Here is a 21621-nt window from a genome sequence, read left to right on the forward strand (position 1 = left end):
TCAGAATTTTGAATTATGAAATGCGTTGTTGTATAATTTGATAAACTATGACAAAGAAAACATTGAGCTGCTCTCTGGATCCAACGGCTGAGAAATGGGAATTATAAGACAACCGTACGAGAAGGGACACGACACATTCAACGGTCTCTGTTAGCACTTAATTAAAATACTATCAATTAGCTGTCTTAAACTTTTTTTCCTGTGTTTAGTTTTGGATGTGGTCAAACAAATTTAATTTTAACACATAACGGTCTGAAATTGTGGAGCACGAAATGTTGTAAAAGGAGAAGAAAAAGAGGAGGAGATCACGTGGGTTCGACACATACTCACGGGCAATATCTTGTATCATCCTTTTGTTTGTTTTTTTTTCATGGCCAATAAACAAAGAAAAGCCTGGCATTTACAGATTAAATAAAATGAAATACTTTGCCAGAAAAATAACAAATGGAAATTTAGGAGAAAAAGAAAATTACAATGTTAATTTCAGAAAAAAAATTCAAAATGTTTTTTTTTTTTGGAACTAATGTTTTGATTTTCCGATTACTAACTATTTTATAAGGTTTTCTTTGACACATTTTATGAGGTTATTTGAAGGAATGTTGTTGTTACTGTAAAAGTCCTATTTCAGACTTTTTACCTATTTTTAGCACCTATTTTCAAATATAAAAAACTAATATACATATGGTTAATGTGCAATATATTGAACCTATGTGTGATTTGACTCAAAAAAAACTCTAAAATATATTTTTTCAAAAAAAAACTCTGAAATATTCATGTCTTTGCATCTCAGTGTAGACACATACATCTTATGTTCTCCCATAACAAAAACTCAGGGGAATTCCCGAGGGTGATCCAACGCCTATGCATGCGTATTCTTCGACTCAAACCTTCTATAATACAATTACATATCGTAACCGGTGACATGTTCATGCCACAGTAACCATTAGAGACACAAATTTTGTAAAGCTCGTAAATGTCAGTTTCATCTCAATGCTGTTTTATTCCAAATCCATGTTTGCTAGATGTATGGAACTGCAATGTTAATTATGTCGATGTTGAACGGGGTCTGTGGCTGTCTTTCTCAGGTTCGTATGTGTTGAAGTCTAATCTTTTTTAACCAGATTTTCAGCAAGCCAATTTCTTAATTGAAGACCTCCTATGGTGAGCTGAATTTTACTCAGACATAACTGCTTCTTTTGTTCAAAAGGTACATGTCTATAGACTATAGTAGATGATCATACAGAAAAAGATCTAAAAAATTTGTTTATATTCTATTATTATTGTAGAACTGGGTAAAAAATCAAATCGAATCTAAAACAAATTTTGAAATCCAAGCCGAATTATAATGTATTTCGAATATAATATAAACCTTTATACTGAATCAACGAATAAAAGATGAACCAGATCAACCAAAATTCATTAAATATATTTTAATTTATATTATATAGAATTATACACTACATATAATATTAATTATTTATACTTTTATTATATTTTGTGTAAAACTAAACCTAAACCACATCAAACAATTTAAAATCAAACCAAACCAAAGTAATACAAGAAAGTAGTTCCAAATAACTGGAACATAACAAAAATCTTTAGGAATGTCCACCTTACAAAGAATATTAGAATAACAAATATTCATTAGATCCTAATTTATATGGGAGATTACATTCGTAAGTTTTTTTGATACCATAACTAAACAACATATACATTTATATATATGGAAAATAGGAAAATGTAAGCAAACAAAACGCATTAACTAGAAAATATACATAAATATATGACATATTAGTTAGCAAAGAAAACATACTGTATATTGGTGTAGAGAATCTAGAGATAATCTTTCAACATATTCTTCTACTATAATTTTAATTATTACACAATTCAAAATACAGTTATCAATTAAAACTAAGTTCAAAATTGGATTTCTTACTAAAATTCACAGTCACTCATGTAACTTAGTTGTGCATGTTTGGTTCCAAATCTTTAAAATATCAAAGGAGTTGCAGAGAGCATAACTGTCTTTTTAGGATGACTTTTAAAACTCACAAAAACAGTGAAAAATATTAGAAATTAGCACACAAAAAAAAAAGAAAGAAAAATTATTAAAATACAGGAAAGTCACAGACTTTCGTGGAAACTCCTCTCCCGTCCTCTCTGTCTTCCGATAAAGGCTTCGCTTTCATCATTCAATATCTTCTTCTTCTTCCATCTCCATTATCATTACTCTTTCTCTCTCTCTCCTTTTGTTTCTTGGTTCGTTTTTTCTCTTCTTCAATCTTTGTCTTTCTCGCTCTTTCCGAGGAAAAACAAAACAAAGATTCGACCTTTTTTTTTTGGTTGTTGGGTTCAAACAGTGATTTTTGTTCTCCCTTTTTTGTACTTCTTGTTGTCCTCGAATCTACTTGATTCTCGGAAACAAAACACTTGTCTGTGTTCTGTCTGATTTCTACTTCGAAATTTACTCAAAAAAAGTTTTGAAATTTGACAAAGAAGAAGAAGGTACTCGATGTTGTAAGGTGAAATCTCTACGATTTGAAGTATTTATTCTCCGACAAATGAATTTCCGACAAGAGAAGTTTGTGAGGTAAGTGTTCCCAAACCAAACCCCACTTCACTTCTTCACATCTTGTCTCCTCGAAATTTCTAATTCTCGAAACCTTAAAAAAAAAATCGATTTGTTTCTTCACTTGTTGGGATCAGGTTTCAAGACTGGAAGTCCGACAAGACCTCCGACGTCGAATACTCCGGGAGAAACGAGCCGCCAAACGGAATCTTCCGGAGAACGATAACCTCAATCTCCGACAAGTTCCACAGAAGCTCGGCGAGGATCAAAACGTTCAGGAGAACATACAAGTCCTACTCTTTCAAAGAAGCCGTCTCCAAAGGGATCGATTCATCTCACAAGATCCTCGACCCGCAGGGACCTTTCCTTCAGAGATGGAACAAGATCTTCGTTTTAGCTTGCATCATCGCCGTTTCTCTCGACCCTTTGTTCTTCTACGTCCCCGTGGTCGACGACGCCAAGAAGTGTCTCGGTCTTGATAACAAGATGGAGATAACCGCTAGCGTCTTGCGCTCTTTCACTGATATCTTCTACGTGATTCACATCATTTTTCAGTTCCGTACTGGCTTCATCGCTCCTTCTTCTCGTGTCTTCGGGAGAGGTGTTCTTGTTGAGGACACGAGGCAGATCGCTATACGTTACTTGTCTTCTCATTTCATTATTGACATTCTCGCTGTTCTTCCTCTTCCACAGGTGAGAATTGAGATTGAGATTGAGATTGATTTGGTTCTTTCTACTTGTATCTCCAAGCCACTAATGATCGTTTGTTTCCCTCAGGTGGTGATTTTGATTATCATTCCGCATATGAGAGGCTCAAGGTCTTTGAACACGAAGAATCTGTTGAAGTTCATTGTTTTCTTCCAATACATACCGAGGTTTATAAGAATCTATCCGCTCTATAAGGAAGTGACGAGAACCTCAGGGATACTAACCGAGACAGCTTGGGCGGGAGCTGCTTTCAATCTCTTCCTCTACATGCTTGCTAGTCATGTGAGTCCTACTTCGTTTCTAACCCGTTGTTCAGGATCAGAGCATAAACATGTAAGTTTTTGTTGCAGGTGTTTGGTGCATTTTGGTACTTGTTCTCTATCGAGCGCGAAACCGTGTGTTGGAAACAAGCGTGCAACAGAAACAGGAACATCTGCGATATCACTTCGCTGTATTGTGACCATAAAGCTGCAGGAGGCAACGCTTTCCTCAACGCGTCTTGTCCGGTTCAGACGCCAAACGCAACGCTTTTCGACTTTGGGATATTCCTGAACGCTCTTCAGTCCGGTGTAGTGGAATCTCAAGACTTCCCTCAGAAGTTCTTTTACTGCTTCTGGTGGGGTCTTCAAAACCTCAGGTAATGATCCTGTTTCTTAAAATCATGCACAGAGAAGACAGCAACAAGTTCTTGAATCTTTGTTTGTGTGTGTTTCTTGATCCAGTTCGCTAGGCCAAAACCTTAAAACAAGTACATACATTTGGGAGATCTGTTTTGCTGTCTTCATTTCTATCTCAGGGCTGGTTCTGTTCTCCTTCTTGATTGGTAACATGCAGGTTAGTAGTATCCCTTTCATCTTATTGTTTTGCAATATCATTATCTTATTTTTTTTGTAAACTAAAACGTGCAGACGTATCTGCAATCAACAACCACAAGGTTGGAGGAGATGAGAGTCAAGAGAAGAGACGCAGAGCAGTGGATGGCTCACCGTTTGCTCCCTGAGAGTCTGCGAAAAAGAATCAGAAGATACGAGCAGTACAAGTGGCAAGAGACTAGAGGCGTTGACGAAGAGAATCTTCTCAGTAATCTCCCTAAAGACCTTAGACGCGACATCAAACGCCATCTCTGTCTCGCCCTTCTCATGAGGGTAAAACACACAACAAAACACAACTCATCTCCTCTCTTTTTTCTCAGTGTCAATTCATGTCTTTATTGTTTTTTTAGGTCCCAATGTTTGAGAAAATGGACGAGCAGCTTCTCGATGCTCTCTGTGACCGTTTGCAACCAGTGCTGTACACAGAGGAAAGCTACATCGTAAGAGAAGGAGACCCCGTAGACGAAATGCTCTTCATAATGCGTGGGAAGCTACTGACAATGACAACAAACGGTGGAAGAACAGGCTTCTTCAACTCAGAGCACCTCGGAGCCGGCGACTTCTGCGGCGAGGAGCTTCTAACATGGGCCTTAGACCCACACACATCCTCTAACCTCCCAATCTCAACGAGAACCGTCCGAGCTCTCGTTGAAGTGGAAGCTTTCGCGCTTAAAGCTGACGACCTCAAGTTCGTTGCTTCTCAGTTCAGACGTCTCCACAGCAAACAGCTGAGACATACTTTCAGATTCTACTCCCAGCAGTGGAGGACATGGGCGGCTTGTTTCATACAAGCCGCGTGGAGAAGACACGTGAAGAAGAAGATGGAAGAGTCTCTCAAAGAAGAAGAGAATCGGTTGCAGGACGCCTTGGCCAAGGAAGCTTGTGGAAGCTCCCCGAGCCTCGGCGCCACCATGTACGCGTCACGGTTTGCTGCTAATATCTTAAGGACTATACGTAGGAGCGGGTCGGTAAGGAAGCCGAGGATGCCGGAACGAATGCTGCTTCAGAAACCAGCAGAACCAGATTTCAATAGTGATGATTACTGTATATGATTTGACTTATGAAAACACCCAAAACGATTCATGAAAGATAATATATAAAAATAGAAGTTTTTTAATGTAAAGGAGTGAGCTCTTAGTAAGTAAGAGAGATACAAAGCCTCCTATGACACTCATTATTCATTCCTCTTTTTAGAGTTTTTATATGAAAGCCGTTAAAAGTCAAAACAGAAGTCAAGAAGCAAGAAGTGAAGCCACTTCTCTCCGCAGGAATGTGGGCAATGCGAAAGCTGCTCTGTGCATCTGTTTTGGAAAAGGAAGACAAATTAAGATCTTGTTCAAGTGAGAATCTACAGAAGTCAAAGTTGTGTTAAAGAACTTACATCAGAGTTATAAAACTTCATTTCTCGTTTGTAGGTCATGGCACCGTCTAGCTTCTCAATAGGGTTGATAGGATTCTTGAAATCAACATCAGGTCCTTCGGTAGAGCACAAGACAAAACCAATCACGCCGCTACAATAAAGGATCACTTCATGAGTAAGACGAGACTAGGAAAGAAGAAAAGTAGAGTTAAAGTTTACCTTGGATAAGTTGGGACGCTGCTCCACGCGTACTGAACGTTTTTGAATGTCTGGCGGCAAATGGAGATCATGTCTTCAATGAGATGAGTGTGGAGCCACATACTTTCAGCCATGTTGCAAAGAACTCCTCCAGGCTTCAAAGCTCTAGCTAGAGTTTCAAAGAAAGGCTTCTCAACAAGCGCCAGAGCAGGACCTATGATCAATTATATAGAGCGAAAAAGTGTGAGAGTTTTGTATCAGCAACAAGTTCTTATTCGGAAGCTTAGGTAAAACTCAACAGGATCATACCAACAGGATCTGAAGAATCGACAATAATGGCATCATACTTCCCTGCAGGGGACTTACGAAGGAACTCAACAGCTGCCACAAGAAAGTGATATCCAATTATCAACACAAGGAAAATTTCAGATAGATTTGGAAACTGGGAATGAGTTGAAGAATGCTTTAATTACCATCACCAATGTGAAGTTGAACACGAGGATCTTCAAATCCAACCGCTAACTCGGGGAAGAACTTCTTAGACACCTACAAGATTAAAGCAATCACATGTTTTCTGAGATATAGAGCACAAACCTAAAAGTGTTCATATTTATGATAGGATAGAAATACCATTATACTTACATCAATAACCATCTTGTCTATCTCACAAATGTCAATAACCTCAACAGAGCTATGGCGAGATATCTCCCTGAGAACACCACCATCACCGCCACCAACAACCAGAACCTGCAATTATATTTATACAGCCAAATTAGCCATCAAAGTTGAGATGAATCAATGTTTCAATGTCCTTGAATGATCAACATTGGCAAAAAGATCCATCTCATGAGATTAGTACTTAAAAACAGGCAAGCGCATTGTGTATCATCAGATTCGCCAAAAAAGGGAGCAATCATCAGAAACAGTACATAATGTTACTTTGATCACTTGCACGGGCTATAGGCAACCAGAGAGACTAGAGAGAAATTACATTTTTAGGTGAAGGTGTAGAGCAAAGAGGAAGATGGGCAATCATCTCCTGATAAGCAAATTCATCTTTTTCAGTCAGCTGTACAATACCATCTAGAACAAGCACTTTCCCGTAGGTAGCTGACTGCAAAACCAAGAACAAACAAATGAGGCCATCCTCCTAAAGCATAAACATTCCAATACACACAAGTCTAACGAAATAAGCTATATTTCTAACCTCAAACACAAGGACTTCCTGATAGTCTGACTTGTCCTTGAACAGAACTTTCTCAACTTTCAGTGAGTGTGCTTCACCTGCAACCAAACATCAAAACAGCATAGCTTCATAAGTCACATGTACAAGCGACCCTTAATACATAAGCTTAGCATATAAACTCAGAAAGGTAGTACTAAGATACTGAAAAGTAATAAAAATAAGCCTATCAACAAGTGCCCTACCTGGCCACATAGGGTTGTTGAAATAGACAGCTTCGCCTTTTTTCCCTGCATCCAATTAAGAACAGAAAAACAAAAATAAGACATCTGTTCTGAGAAAATAGAGAAGCTTGATAAGAAAGAAAAACAGTACCAGAGCGAGAGTGAGGCTCGGAGAACCATCCAGAAACAACAGTGGAGTGGCACTTAGCATCTTCCTCAGGTAAGCAAGACATAGCCTTGAGGCAACAAGAAGGAACAGCCTTATTCCCGTTACTCGCCTTCCCATCCATAGTCTTCTGGCATGCCAAACCTTTTGCGCCGTCTCCCTCCATAGACAATCCTTTTCTTCCCCAGCTCCAGCCTCTGTATACTGCACACACACACAAAGATTTAAAGAAGAGGAGAGATAGATTTAGCATTAATTAACGAATATTACAAACTGGAAAGTTGATCACTTTACTGACAAGGGTTGGTCCGAATATAGAAGTATATCACTTTAGGAAACTCATCTAACCAAATATAAGAAGATTTCGAAATAAGATGTCCCTTTTCTCGAGAAACCAAGAATCGTCTCAAAAAACAGAACTTTTCAGGCAGCATCGACGTATCAGGACCCAGTGAGCAAGTTTCATTCTCATCGGAACAATCAAAACCTCCGAGATCATTCAAGATCAACCAAGAAAATGCGAATAAACCAGATTGACGAGAGAGAGAGAGAATGATACCTTGTGGTAAACGGCAGAGAAGAGAGAAAGAGAGAGGAATCGGAAGCTGGAAGGTGATATGAGAAGAGGAAACAGCGAGAGAAGTCTCGTTCTCTCTCTTTTAATCTTGCGTTTCTTCTCACTTCTCTCAGGTCCTTTCTCTGCGTATTTGTGTTCTCTAGAAGAACCCCCACGCCAGACTTTACTTTTTAAAACAATTTTGCTTCTTTTTTTTCTTTGATATTTCAGTTTCTTATATAAAATATTATTTAATATAACGTATTTTCAACATGTACCATACTACCATGTTTGATCTTAATAAAGGTGATGTGACACAGTCCAAAATTCAAGAGACTAATCATGTTGTGTCTGATTTGTTGGTATTTCTACACTGGAAACACAGAACTATAATTTTAAGTTTGTTAATAAACATGAAGTTTCTGATTGATTTCATTAGAGTAAACCGGAGTATAAATAATAAGTGAAAAATAGTAAAAAATAAAATAGTGAAAACAAGAGTAAAAAATTAACCTAAATGCTATTAGTTAAAAAAGGAAGACTTTCATATTTACGCTTCATGGTACCATTATTCATTTTTATCACTACAAAAAAGACATTTTCAAAAATAATTTTTCATTAAGTATCAAAAGACTCTTATATCATTGTTTACTTTACATATATAACAAATAATTATTTAAATAAATAAATAAAAAATTTATGTTTTCAAATTTTACTTTTCAAATTCGAAATTTTTATAATATCTTTTTTTTCAAATTCTTTTTTTCAAATTTTCTTTTTGAAAATCAAAAATTATGTTTGAAACTTTTTTTATTTTTTTTTTATTTTTTAAGTATTTATTTATATATTTATTATAATCATAAATTTCACATTCCAAAATCTATACCCCACTCCTCAACTTTAAATCATAAGTTTAGATAGTTAACCATAGGAGTATAAATATTTTTTTACCCTTCAATTAAAATGAATCTAAAAATGATTAGTATAAACATAAAAAGTAGGACTATAAATGTGATATTTATGACAATATTTCTTAAAAATGTGGACTGAAGTTAAGGGTTTGATTGTATAGCATTAATAGAATATTGTGTAGCATTAATAGAGTAACAAAGTAGGCGAAACAGTTATTTCTTTCATTTACTCTATAAAATTTACAATCAAGTGGAATTATATATTCTTTTAGTTATTATAGCTACTGTTTAAATATAGAAAAAAATACATACTCATTATTTTTTAGGTTTGGTGAGAGTAACACTTTTTTTTCCCTATTTTCCCAAATTTGTTTTTTTCTCCAATTCTTTTTTTTTTGAAGTGAAAAGGGTTAAACTCGGATTATCATCTAGTTACATATTATAAGAATGGGACTTTACTTTTTGCATTTTTAGTCTTTAAATAATTTAGGTGATTAGTGGTTATGTTGCCCTTTTTCAATTCCAAAATCTTAGAGCATCTCCAATGTAAAACTCCATTTTTTTCTTCCAAAATGGAGTAAAAGTATTCTTTACTCCATATTTACTTTTACTCCATTTTAGAAAAAAAAATGGAGTGGGGATGGAAATGTCCTTAGCGTTATGTAAGTTAAAAAAAAAAAAAAAATTTAGCGTTATTTTCTTCGCAAATTTGAAAATGTTCTCTCTTTTTTTTGTGCACAAATTTGTCCCTTCGGGGACATCGATAAAATTTGAAAATGTTCTAGCAAATAGGAATTGGTAGAAGAAAAGTTCACTAACTACAAACAGACACGTATCGTTAAGTGGATGCGATGTCAACAAATGTTTTAAAGTAAATAAATAAGAAAACTAAAAAGTCATAAACAAAACTGAAACAAGGTCCCACGAAGAATGAATGAGAAGATGTCGGTGTCTTTTAGTTTTGTTCCTTTAAAAAAAAAATTTGGTCGTTGACACGTTTTCATAGTTCCCCAATCTCCTCCTCCTTTCGACTCGGTCCTTACCAAACTTCCACACAGTGCCTTCCCAGTAAATTTGGAGGCCTACACATTTATATACAGTTACTTATATCTACTTGTAAAATATAGTTATATACAATATTTTCTTGCAGTTAAAAAAAAAATACAATATTTTCTTGATATATATATATATATCAGTATTCAGTGTAAAACATATATATTTGCGGACCATGTTACAAATGATGAATAATAACGAGACAACAATAATATTATGTTTATTAACAGGGGCGAAGCTACACCATAGAGTAGGACTGCACATGCACCCACTGTTATTTAGGTTTTGAATATTTTACATTAGAAATATAAGGGAAAATGGCTTAATTGGTCAAGATGCACCCGTAACTTTTGAAGAACCTGAGTTCGATACACCTATTTTAACTTATATATATCATTATATATAGTTATTTAATTTATGTGCACCCAGTAATAAATATGGCTGGCTTCGCCCCTGTTTATTAATGCAGCAACCTTCTCATTAGTGTATCAGTATTCAGTGTATAGTACGTTTTTCTATTCAGTAATACTCCAGAGCATACAGAATCAGCTTTTCTTTTTCATTGTCAACTGACAAGATTTTGCTTTTGAGCTTTTTATAAGAAAAAACTATATATGGGCTGATGGGCATCATTACTGCCAAAGACTGAATATAGTTTTTAAAAAGTAGCAACTTCTTCAAATATAAATTTTAAAATTCAAACGACAAAACTTCAAATATAAAATTTCTTTCTACAAAACATTATATTCAAAATCTCTTATTTTTATCCTTGTCGTATGTATCTTCAAAATATTTTTTTTTATTTTTCTTATATTATCATTCTAGTCTTCAAAAGTAGAATTCAAAATATAAAACTAACATCAAAAAAATTCTAACTCTGTTCCAGGCCTAGGAACGACTACGTTTCAGGCCTAGGAACAACTATGTTCCACCTTTACGCCTAGAAATGTGCCGAGAACTTGTGTTTGATTGCACAAACCTGATAGCATTTCTGTATACGTCATTAAACAAATACCACTATCGCCATATTGGTCCCTTTGTTGCAGTCCTCAGAAGAGACCATGAAATGCTTTATTAGTAAAAGGAACAAGACACAGAAGAGACCTCAGCTGTTTTCGTATAAGAAATCTTTTAATTTTTTAGCATATGTTATGTACGATTAATTTTTGGAAGTGTTTCTAAAATTGTACAAAGCCTTCCCTAATGATTTACTCGCCCCGTTTCATTTTAATTGTCATTTTAGACTTTGACACACAAATGAAAAAAATATTTAATTTTATATATTCATTAAATAAAAACATCATTACCAATACACATAACCACATTTCAACAAATATAAAATAAATTAGAATATAAAGTCAATAATTTTTCTTTAAACTGTAAAACGACAATTATTTTGAAACGAAAAATTTACTCTACAAGGACAACTAAAGTAAAACGGATGAAATAGGCATGGACATAAAAATCGAGAACCGAAAACCTAATCAGAACCAAACCAAACCAAACTCGAAACCAATCCGAAGTTCAAAAATAATTGAACGGTTCCTATATTTCTATAACCGGAACTGAAACCGAACCGAAACCGAATCGAGAACCAAAAGGGTACCCAAATATCTGAAATACAATATATATAACTAATGTATTAATAATATATAGTATTGAAAATACCAAATATTCCAAATATATTACTTATACATGGAACTACCTGAAAAATTGAAATACCCAAATATTTTTTCATCTGAAGTATTTAAAATTATCCAAATGATTCTAAAAACCGAATAAGTCGAATAATTTTTATCCAAAATATTAAAATTTATCCGAATTACCCGATTTTTATATGAAAACCCCAAAAATCTATTTTTACTCTGCATTATCCAAAATTAACCAAAAAATCAGAACCAAATTGTTACCATATTGAAACCAAAAGTTTATTTGATACTAGGCAGTTGTTATAATTGTTACCCGAACCGATCCGAAAACGGAAAAAATCTACCATACCGAACCAAATTTCATAGATATCAGAACGGTTCCTATATTTATGGAACCGAAAAACGAAAGAATCGAATTGGGACCAAACCGAAAAACCGAACGCCTAGGCCTAGGATGAAGTAAAAGATTAAAGATTTTTATGTGTGGTGTTTGTTTGTCGACTTAGTTTTGGCCATTGCGGCAATTAAGTTGGTTTTGGGCATGATTTTGGTATAGGGCCTTTTGGACTTTAAAATTTTATGTGGGCTTCGTAACTTTCAATTCTATCTCTAATACCCTTATTATACCCATATGACCAGATTTTTTTTACTTATGCTTAAATAAAACAGAAATTCCATAAAATATCTCAACTAAACTTCATTAAACTTTTTAATTGCCTAAAAAATTTTCGCTATCCAATTTAGTACCCAAGCTAAATATTTGCTCAATTTAATACACTTTTAAACCAAGATATTTATAAGTTTCAAATAAAATTTTAACTCTAAAATTCAAACCAAAATCTTAATAATTTCAAATTTTATTTTAAGATTTAAGAATAAAGTAACTAAATTCTGGATAAATTTTTAAAAATTAAGCTTTTTAATATTTAAATTAGTAAGTGTATTTTCAATGGCTTAGAGCTCATTCATATACCACGAACGCATAATTCAAAGGCGGACCAGCGTTTGTTGTTCTTATGGATGCAAAGCTACCAGTTTATTTGCAAAGGCGGACCGGCGTTTATTAAGTTACTGACAAAACAAAAATTAGTAAGTGTATTTAATGGAGAAAAATAATTAGTTTGAATATTAAATAGGGTAACCAAAAATTAGGCACTAAAAAGTTTAATGAAATTTAATAAAGGTATAAAATACGAGTCTGGCTATTTTTTTTAGAGTTGAACATGGATGTAAAAATCCCGCACCAATTTTTTTCTGTTATACAGTACTGAATTTAACACAACATGATTTCAAAATATTCGGAGAAGCCAAAAAAGGCTGTAGAATTTAATATGTAGAACAGTAGAAGTATTAAACTAACTCCAGATGTCATATTGTTAAGAAAACAAAAGAATGACTAGCTAAGGATTATTGTTCTCAGATGACAAAATCTGCTCTAGAGAGTTCCAACACACCGGGCAAGTCCCATTTAGTTTCAGCCACTCATCAATACAATCTGCATGAAAACAATGTTGGCATGGTGGTATTGTCTTAAGTATTTCCTTTGGCTCGTACTCTGATAGACAAATGGAACATGTGGCATCGTCTATTTTGGGAAGCCTTTTGCTCTCTCCCAATACTATTTTGGGGTATGACTCTATCGTCGGCGCATCTAGGCCCGTTATCATGATACTGGATTGTAAAGAATGGGCTTGCGTGCTGTTGATCTCTGAGTGTGGAACGAGACGACGTCTTTTGATGCATGAGTTGATTTTGCTGTAAACGAAACAGAAAAGGCCGAAGATGATCAAAGTACCTGGGATTCCGGCACCGATGGCTATCGCGTAACGGGCTTTTCTCGGGATAGCTGAAAATTATAAAAAACAATCATCAGAAAAATCAAACAAATAATTAAATAGTTTATACTCCCTCTGTTTTTAAAAGATGCATATTCTAGACTTTTTATATATATTAAGAAAACTCACTAAATATGCATTGTTTTTTGTGAATAACAATTTTTCATAACTTTTAGTCAATAGAAATTCAATAAACACCATCAATTTTTTTGAAACTTACAATTTTTCATAAAATCATATATTGAAAAGGTAAAAAAATGTAAATTTTTGAAACAAATTTTTTTTCCAGAACATACATCTTTTAGGAACGGAGGGAGTAGTTATTATATACTGGCTCATTATCTATTTTCTATTTTCTAATATTCTGATCTGATTATACATTTTTTTTTTGAAATTCAGTTTTTTTGTTATATCTGTAATTTATTTCATAAAATAAAATTAAGCATATGCATATATATTCTTGGACAAAAGATGCATATGCGTTAACCTTATTTATACAAACAAGACAACAAATAAGAATTTTTTTATATATTAAACTGATAGTAAAACTATGTGGATTATTGTTTAGGGAAGCAGTTACCAAAAAATATTTTTGGATGACTTCATATTGTTTTTGTTTTGTTTGGTTTGGGGTTTAGTTCGTGATTAGTAATCATTCATTTGATACTTAATTATGGCTTAAACCAGCAACTTTACTGGTGTTATGGAAGGATTGGACCGACTATGATTGATTATTTTTCATCAAAATAAAATTATCATGTGTATTAAAAAAATCATAAAAGAACAAAATGTAATTGGTAGTAGAGAAGACTCTTAGTAAATGGGTAACAACTAACAATTGAATGCGTTGACTAAAATAAGTAGGCCATAAAGTGGTAAGAAGTCAAACGCATCGGAGCTCTCATTATTATGGCAACGACCTTGTGACCACTTAGACCATCAGCATTAGTGAACACCTTCGGAAGGGGTTCACAAAGTATTTTTTATTATTATTTTTTTCTGTTTGATTTTTATTTTAAAAAAAAAAATTATTAATCGGATCAATCGCGGACCGCCACGTATCGTGGGGCCCGCGCTATAGTAATGATCCGGGTTCAGTGCAGTGAACTCTCAAGAGAGAGGTTCATTACTTTTGTTTATTTTAATATTTTTTTTTTCGAAAACTGTGTGAACTCCCCATGGAATTCACTGATGCTGATGCTCTTACTCTCCCAACTTCTCATTCTTCGCAGTTAATGTTCTATATGCTAGTTCGTTATTATATTTTATTGTTGTTATATTTATAAGAAAAGAAATAACAATCACCATACCATCTTAAATAGTATACAGATTTTTTAAGTTTATTATAAGTTTAAATAGTCTTAAAACTTTGAGGAGAAACAAAAACGCTTTTGATATGCCTTTCACGTTCACTAAGACAAGCTGGTCATTTTGGTAAGTAACTATTCGTTATATTATCTTTGTTCCTAATACAAGTTTCGGCGATTTTCTTTTCCGCCGTCAAATGTTTTCGCGTTTACTTTTCTTTTATCGTATCTTTTTATACTAGGTTTCTTTGTAGAAAATGTATATGCATATGTTTTTTTTTTGTATATGCATATGTTGAATCGTCTGATGTGGTTTTCGGATTTAAACAATTAGAACGGATAACGTATTTGGTTGTACACTTGTCAATCTTTCAAATTTGTTTATATTCACAATTCTATACACACAAGCACATGACTCATTCAACACCAAAATTCGTCATGGTCTACGTCACTTTTTATATAATCCAATCGTCGTAGTAGTTGTATTTTTTGACTTTATATGGATTAAATTATATCCTAAACTTTAAAAATCGAGACCGAAAACAGCAAGTAATACTCACTTTAGTATTTCAAGAATTAAAATGAGGGTTTTAAAAAAGAAATTAATTTACCTGGTTTATGAGCATCGGAGCAAATGGTTTCACGAGAAGAATTACTCTTAATCCCACACTTACCACCTCTGATCTCACACCGACCACATCTCGGAACCCTCCATGTGAGCCAGAGGTTATCACTCAACTCAGAATACGACACGGCCTGCTCATAAAACGGCCAACGAACCGGGACCTCAACGGTTTTCATTTCCCGGCACGATTGAGACAACAGGTAGTTCACCACTCTCGGCGAAGCAGTCGCAAACACCGTGCTGTTTTTATCGCTCAAACACGTTATCGGATTTAGCGGCCTGAAACGGAGATACTCCGACGTCGGACAGTTAAAGAACGTGAACCGACGTGCGTAAACGCCGGCAAATGGCGTCGCGGAGAGGTTTAGCGTCAAGATCCGCTTAGGAAGACAGTTATGTGGGTCGTTGATCCAAATCTCTTGAGCTGCGTAGTCGATCATCTCGACGGTGAAGTCACCGGAAAAAGGCAGTGTTATGGTTGTTCGGTTAACGCCGTCACTACCACACGTTAGGTCGAACCCTTTGTCGTAACCGCAAGAGTTTAACTGGTGGGGCTTTAAGCGGAAAGGAAAACGGATAATCGGATCACCATGGCGACAAACGGCGTTAGTGCATGCGGCGGTGACCGTCGTGGGGGTTAGGAGAGAGAGGAACAAGAGAGAGAATGATATTGTTTTTGTAAAATCCATTTGTTTTTTTGTCTGAAGGAGGAGTTGGTTTGGTGTTTGTTGGAGTTTAAAGCAGTAGCCAAATCCTTTTTGTAATTGAGAATGGACCCATAATGCTACGTGATCATTTTCTATTTTCTTCCACGTAACCTTCTTAATACTATAATTATATTTAGTTTTTAGTTGTATTCTACCGTATATTTCGTTTATTTATTACCTCTGTAATATGCATAGAATGTCTAAGATCTTATTGGTAGAATTCTTAGGATTTCTTTGGTCCTAGCTAAACCAGCGCACCCTAATTAACAAACAATCCCGTTGAGTCGTAAAAACGATTTCAAGTATATTAATGACAAGACAAAAAGAATTGGGTTTTAAAGAAGGAAAATAATAAGTTAGCAAAAAAAAAAGGAAAATAATAAAAATAAGATTAACACTTTGGTGACTAAAATCAACTCCATCGTTCCACTATCTCAAATGGAGTTCGAAGTAAAATAGAATTATTATTTTAACATGATTTAGTTGTTAATTTCTTTGTGTCTTAGGGGTTTTTTTAAACTTTTTGCGGTCCCTAAGATTCAGAATAGCTTTCGAGCAGAATCTGGTTGCGATTTAATTTGTAACCTAACTTTCATTTTGATTAATGATATTTACAATTTAGCAAAAAAAAAACATGATTTAGTTGTTTAATTAATTTTATTGTGTTAAAGAAAAGTTGAGTGATTTCCCAAGTGACAAGTGTTACTGTAATTTCTATAAATTTAGTAATTCTTTTTAAAAAGTCAACTTTTTCCTTACAAGCAAGAGTGTGTGACTATGACCAAAATTCTAAAGACTTTCTAGTGGCGGCAGCGCATAACAAATTGGCAAATAATGTTACAACATTGGACTTTTAAATAGTTACTAGATTTTGACCCGCCCTTTCAAAGGGCGGGATTTATGTCATTTTCAAATTCTATAAATTCTAAAATTTTAAGTTCTATTATGTCATAGGTAGCTAATCTTCTCAACGGCTACACAAAGCCATGCCTAAAAGTCATTCTTCTCATGCATTATTTTGGGGTCACAAATTTTTAAAAATTATAGTTTAATGGTTTAGACTTTTTGTTGTAAAAAACACTTCGAGGAGAGTTCAACTAATTCACTTTCTGAACTTAACTATTTTATCTATATGATATAAGCATATTTATATTATAAAATTATTTTTAACAGTTTTAGATTTGTGTATTTGGTGAAAATGATATATATATATATATATAAAGTTATATATAGTTATAAATAAGTTTATTTTTGAAACTTGCCTTTAAGTCCTAAAATCATTCTCATGGCACTGCGGCTAGGTCTCATGTCTTCCGTAGGAGTGACGGTGAATGTTGCTTCGATCTTCTTGAAGAAGTCCGAGATGTGATTCCAAAATATGCTCATCTTCACTGTTCTTTTCTTAAAATACTTCGGTTCGCGGTTTGGAACCTCAACTCCACTACTATGAAACATATAAATTAATTAAGGGTTTTCATCGTTGATCAAGAAACAAAAAAATGAAAGTTAGAAGATAGTTAAGGGTCATTTACCTGCAGTAAATGAGAACGAATCATGATTGTAGCACTTCCATTCTCTCTTCCTGGTAAATATTTAATTGATTCGTCTTCCGGAGATTCTATGTCAGCACCTCCATTAAAAGAACCGTGTAGCACTGATAGAAAATATATCGAAGATTTTAACACTGCCCTTCTATATGTTTTTGTAAGTACTGTATATGTTTTGTGGGTTTGATTATAATCCTCTATCGATGAATGTGTTTATATAGAGAGAGACTTCAGTGCAATTTTCTTAAAATAATGGTCAATATATTATAGGAATAGAATCATTTAGTTTAGGAAGTCCCTATATTATTGGTGATACAATATATTTTAAAATAGCTAAAAATATAAAACTAATAATTGATACTAATCTCATGAGCAAAATCATAACTACTATATATGGTTTCAAGTTACTATAAAATAGGAACAGCGATATTTAATTTAAATATCCCTACAGTATTTAATGGTGTAGTTAATACTTAAATTGTTACCCAAGTTGAAAATCGTGGATTTTAAAACGTCTTGTCTATGATTGGTCGAATATATAATTGTAATATTTAAAAATACATCTAAAAATGGCAGTGGCATTCTATTGTAAATAACTTCAAAAAATAAGGGTAGAATCCTATTAGGAATTCTGCTTTAATAGTATAGATTAGTTGAGTCATTAAAAAAGTTTCAACAATTAACGAAAAGTCAATCATAGAATTATTGATAATGAATTGAATCCCATAATGAAATTAGACCTCTTCTCCATCAGTAAGTCTTTCTAATGAATCAAGAGGAAGAACAATATGCTCTATTTGTCTTTCCCCAAATTTTGTTCTATGTTTTGAGCTTGTTCTGAAGAACTTATGGGTTGACGACAACTTTGAGATATAAATGCTTAAAAGAATTTGTATCGGTTTTTAACTTTTCATTGTATATATGCATTTGAGAATCTATCGTCGGAGAAAAGTGAGTTTCTACAACTTTCCTGTGGCGAATAGATGAAGTAAGGCAATGCAAAGTAAATATCTTGGATTATCTTGGAAGATCTCCAGTCTACAAATTTTTTGATATGTGGAAATATGTACTATATATATATCTAGGGCAGTCTTTTGCAATTGCCATATAACTAGGGTAGACGCAAAAACAAAAAGACTAATTAAGGTAGACGCAACCTATTTTTTACATGTATGAAAACATTTCCATAGTCTTTTAAATAAACAGCTTTTGCATATTAAATGGAAAGTTTTATCACGTTCACTCTACAGTTAGCAGATATATCTAAGACTATGAGTTCATTTAAAATGCGTTATATAAAATGAACATATATATATACGTATGCCAAATATAAATTCATATAAACGCAAACAAATGAGGTTTCGCACTCACAATATCGGTTTGGACAACGCCAGCGAACAAAACAAACGACCCTAATGCCGGTTTTCAATGGCGGTCTTTTGAATATAACATTGTTAAACATGAGTCATGACCCCTGACGTATGAAAAGACCAAGAAATTGCATAGATTATTGATATATGGTATTTTTGGCATCTTGTATATATGTTTTCCAATTGGTTTTCAAGTCTTTATTGAGTCTTTCTAATCATTAAAGGTATGGAGTTGCATTGGATGGAAGATAGACCAATTATAGGAAAAGAGAAGAGAAACAATGCAATTTGGTGATTTTCACGCAGAACAGTCGTTAGACTGTTCCTGATCGAGCGGAGCAACTCGAGTGCGAGTGCATGTTCTAGCGGTAGAGATTTTTAAGGAAACTTCTAATATTTCAAGATTTTCCCTAATCATCCCAATTTTCTCTCCTGCAGCCGCCAAAGACCTGCAATATATATTTTTTTCTATTATTATTGTACGTTAGTTTTTCCACAAAAAAATATTGGAGACTTTTGTACTTGAAAATTTGCTATCTTGAAAGGGAAAAGGCTTCATCTCTCTCACCTTGAGAAGATTCCTAAACCCTATCTTATTTATTTATTGATTCAGCATGTTTTCTTCATCTATTGTCTCTGTGATTTCTTTGTTCATGGTTGAGTAGTCGCTTGTTAGGTTTAGAGTTTTAGGGATCATGGATCAATGAGTTAGACACAAATAGGATTATTATTCTTTGATATCTCTAATCTTAATGCATGTGTTAAACTGGCCATTTATCATCTGATCATAAGTTTAATCTAATCATCAAAAGTGTATTAGGTTGCTAGAAAAAATATAGATAGGCGATTTGTCCCTAGCCAACAAAAGCTGACGCTAAGGCAAATCGTGAACCAATTGAATCTGAACTTAATGTTTGTCATCATTCTCTGATCCAAATGACAATTTAGGCACTAGGATTACTTGATAAATTGGTAGACACCACGACAGCAGGTTTATCTATTCTTGTTGTTCAAGTTCTAGATTGGCTCTTATTGCCTTCCTGAATAGTTGTGTAGCTCATGATCCTAAGTATCGCGATGAATCATCCTGAACCTAGCTCATTTAATCATCTGAAAACCCTTAAACTAGTCTGTTATTTTCGGTCACGATCTCAAAACCTCCATATTGTTTTAACTTGATATTGATCCTATAGAAATAAAGTGTAATCGTTGGTCTTTGTGGATTCGATTCTAAAGTGATACATCCACATACCATTCGATTGTGGTAATGTACACATTAGGTTAATTGGTGTGCATATACACGTAATATCAATTATAGAAACGCTTCAAATTTAAATTTTTTGTTTTGTATCTATAAATTAACCTGAGCGAGTTTGCTGCCCGAATATCCAACCAATCTTGAGAACTTTCATTTACTATAAACAAAATGCAGATCATTTAGACCAAAGAAAAGAATCTGATCATTAGGATCAACAAAAAAAACACAATGTATCTACAAAACAAATACACGAGAAAGCATAATTTCATACAAATATATGATGATATTGATGGAGTTAGCAAGGCGAAAGAAATGAGTAGTGAAATGGTTCACTTGCCGATCCTGAAATTTTAGGGGCCGTAAGTAATTTCATAAATACTTTAATAAATATTTTTATACGAATTTGAAGGTTTATGTCAATGTAATTTTTTCTAAATGTTTAGACATGGGAGAATCTAGAGAACATAATGAATGAGATACTATGGGTAATAAAATTAAAAATGTATGAAAGAGATTTGAACTTAAGATATTATGGGTGCATAGGCTGAGTTTTGTCATCTAATCCAATCAAAATTTCAATGTATTTGCCTATAAAATTGTTAATATAAATATAATTACGGGTGCGCTTGCCACCCCACCTCACAAGGTGGCTTCACCCATGTGTTTAGAGTTATAGCCGAATGTTTTATTAGGGTTTGCCCAGGACCAGTCCTTCCAATGGTTTTTGAGAATTTTAGTGCACCTACCAAAATGGACATGGATGCTAACCAGCCTAGCTGTTTTTCTTTCTGATCCCGACGGTAGCATGTGGTTTTGAGTAGAAAATAATGTCTCTTGTTTTCTTTATAACAAATACTAAAATCTTAGATACGTGAAGAATGTATAATGAACTCTATAATAGGATCTGTGTATGCATTAATTTTTGTTTAACATTTCTGTTTCATGTTTTCCGACTCATTTGAAAACAAGACAATTAACTTATGTGATGTCATTTACGTTCTGTTCGAGCAAAAAAAAATTCATTACATCTGTATAAGCATATTGTGATTAATTTCTACATTTTTTATATCCAAAAAATCAATTCGACATCCAATCTACTTTGACAAAGCGAACATTAATATTTGGATGACCGTCTCTGAATAACCCCACCTTAGTGGCAGTATGCTGAAAGCATGGCAATCCAAATGCCATTTGATTGCAAAACAAAATCGTCATACATTGTTCCAACTGCACTATAAAAAGAACATTGACTTATAAATCACTCTCTGATATTGGGGACCCCATGCAAAAATAATTTTATGGCCCATCACTAGTTATTGATTTTTTGAAAAATAAATTAGAGTGAAATGGTCTAGAAAGACGTTTCAACTCTCTACTAAACACTATGTATATATGTCACTGCGTATTTCAAATAACCTAAAACGGATGTGATCATGTGTACGTACTATAAAGCTGATCGATTGTGATATTATATAAGTGGGTGTCCTGTACCACTAGCAGACCACTTGGTTCGCCATTGTTGA

General features: G+C 34.0%; 3 protein-coding genes across 3 annotated transcripts; 1 reads left to right on the forward strand and 2 right to left on the reverse strand.

Annotated features, from left to right (window-relative positions):
- Window positions 1-1767: 1767 nt before the first annotated feature.
- Window positions 1768-5272, forward strand: LOC103852055 (cyclic nucleotide-gated ion channel 1). Its single transcript, XM_009128945.3, has 7 exons — window positions 1768-2590; window positions 2707-3262; window positions 3347-3559; window positions 3628-3914; window positions 4000-4111; window positions 4186-4422; window positions 4500-5272. Exons 1-7 carry the CDS (start codon window positions 2562-2564, stop codon window positions 5199-5201), a joined length of 2136 nt encoding a protein of 711 aa, XP_009127193.1. The 5' UTR covers window positions 1768-2561; the 3' UTR covers window positions 5202-5272.
- Window positions 5227-8073, reverse strand: LOC103852054 (spermine synthase). Its single transcript, XM_009128944.3, has 11 exons — window positions 7840-8073; window positions 7266-7484; window positions 7136-7180; window positions 6915-6991; window positions 6699-6821; window positions 6350-6454; window positions 6181-6253; window positions 6017-6088; window positions 5729-5921; window positions 5531-5660; window positions 5227-5450 (listed from the first exon to the last, which is right to left on the reverse strand). Exons 2-11 carry the CDS (start codon window positions 7444-7446, stop codon window positions 5382-5384), a joined length of 1068 nt encoding a protein of 355 aa, XP_009127192.1. The 5' UTR covers window positions 7447-7484; window positions 7840-8073; the 3' UTR covers window positions 5227-5381.
- Window positions 8074-8567: 494 nt separating this feature from the next.
- On the reverse strand, window positions 8568-16626 carry LOC103852056 (RING-H2 finger protein ATL20). Its single transcript, XM_009128946.3, has 2 exons — window positions 15203-16626; window positions 8568-13295 (listed from the first exon to the last, which is right to left on the reverse strand). The coding sequence occupies exons 1-2, from the start codon at window positions 15903-15905 to the stop codon at window positions 12850-12852; spliced, it is 1149 nt and encodes a 382-aa protein (XP_009127194.1). The 5' UTR covers window positions 15906-16626; the 3' UTR covers window positions 8568-12849.
- Window positions 16627-21621: the final 4995 nt, after the last annotated feature.

The sequence above is a fragment of the Brassica rapa genome, chromosome A02 (assembly GCF_000309985.2).
Source record: "Brassica rapa cultivar Chiifu-401-42 chromosome A02, CAAS_Brap_v3.01, whole genome shotgun sequence".
NCBI classification, from domain to species: Eukaryota; Viridiplantae; Streptophyta; class Magnoliopsida; order Brassicales; family Brassicaceae; genus Brassica; species Brassica rapa.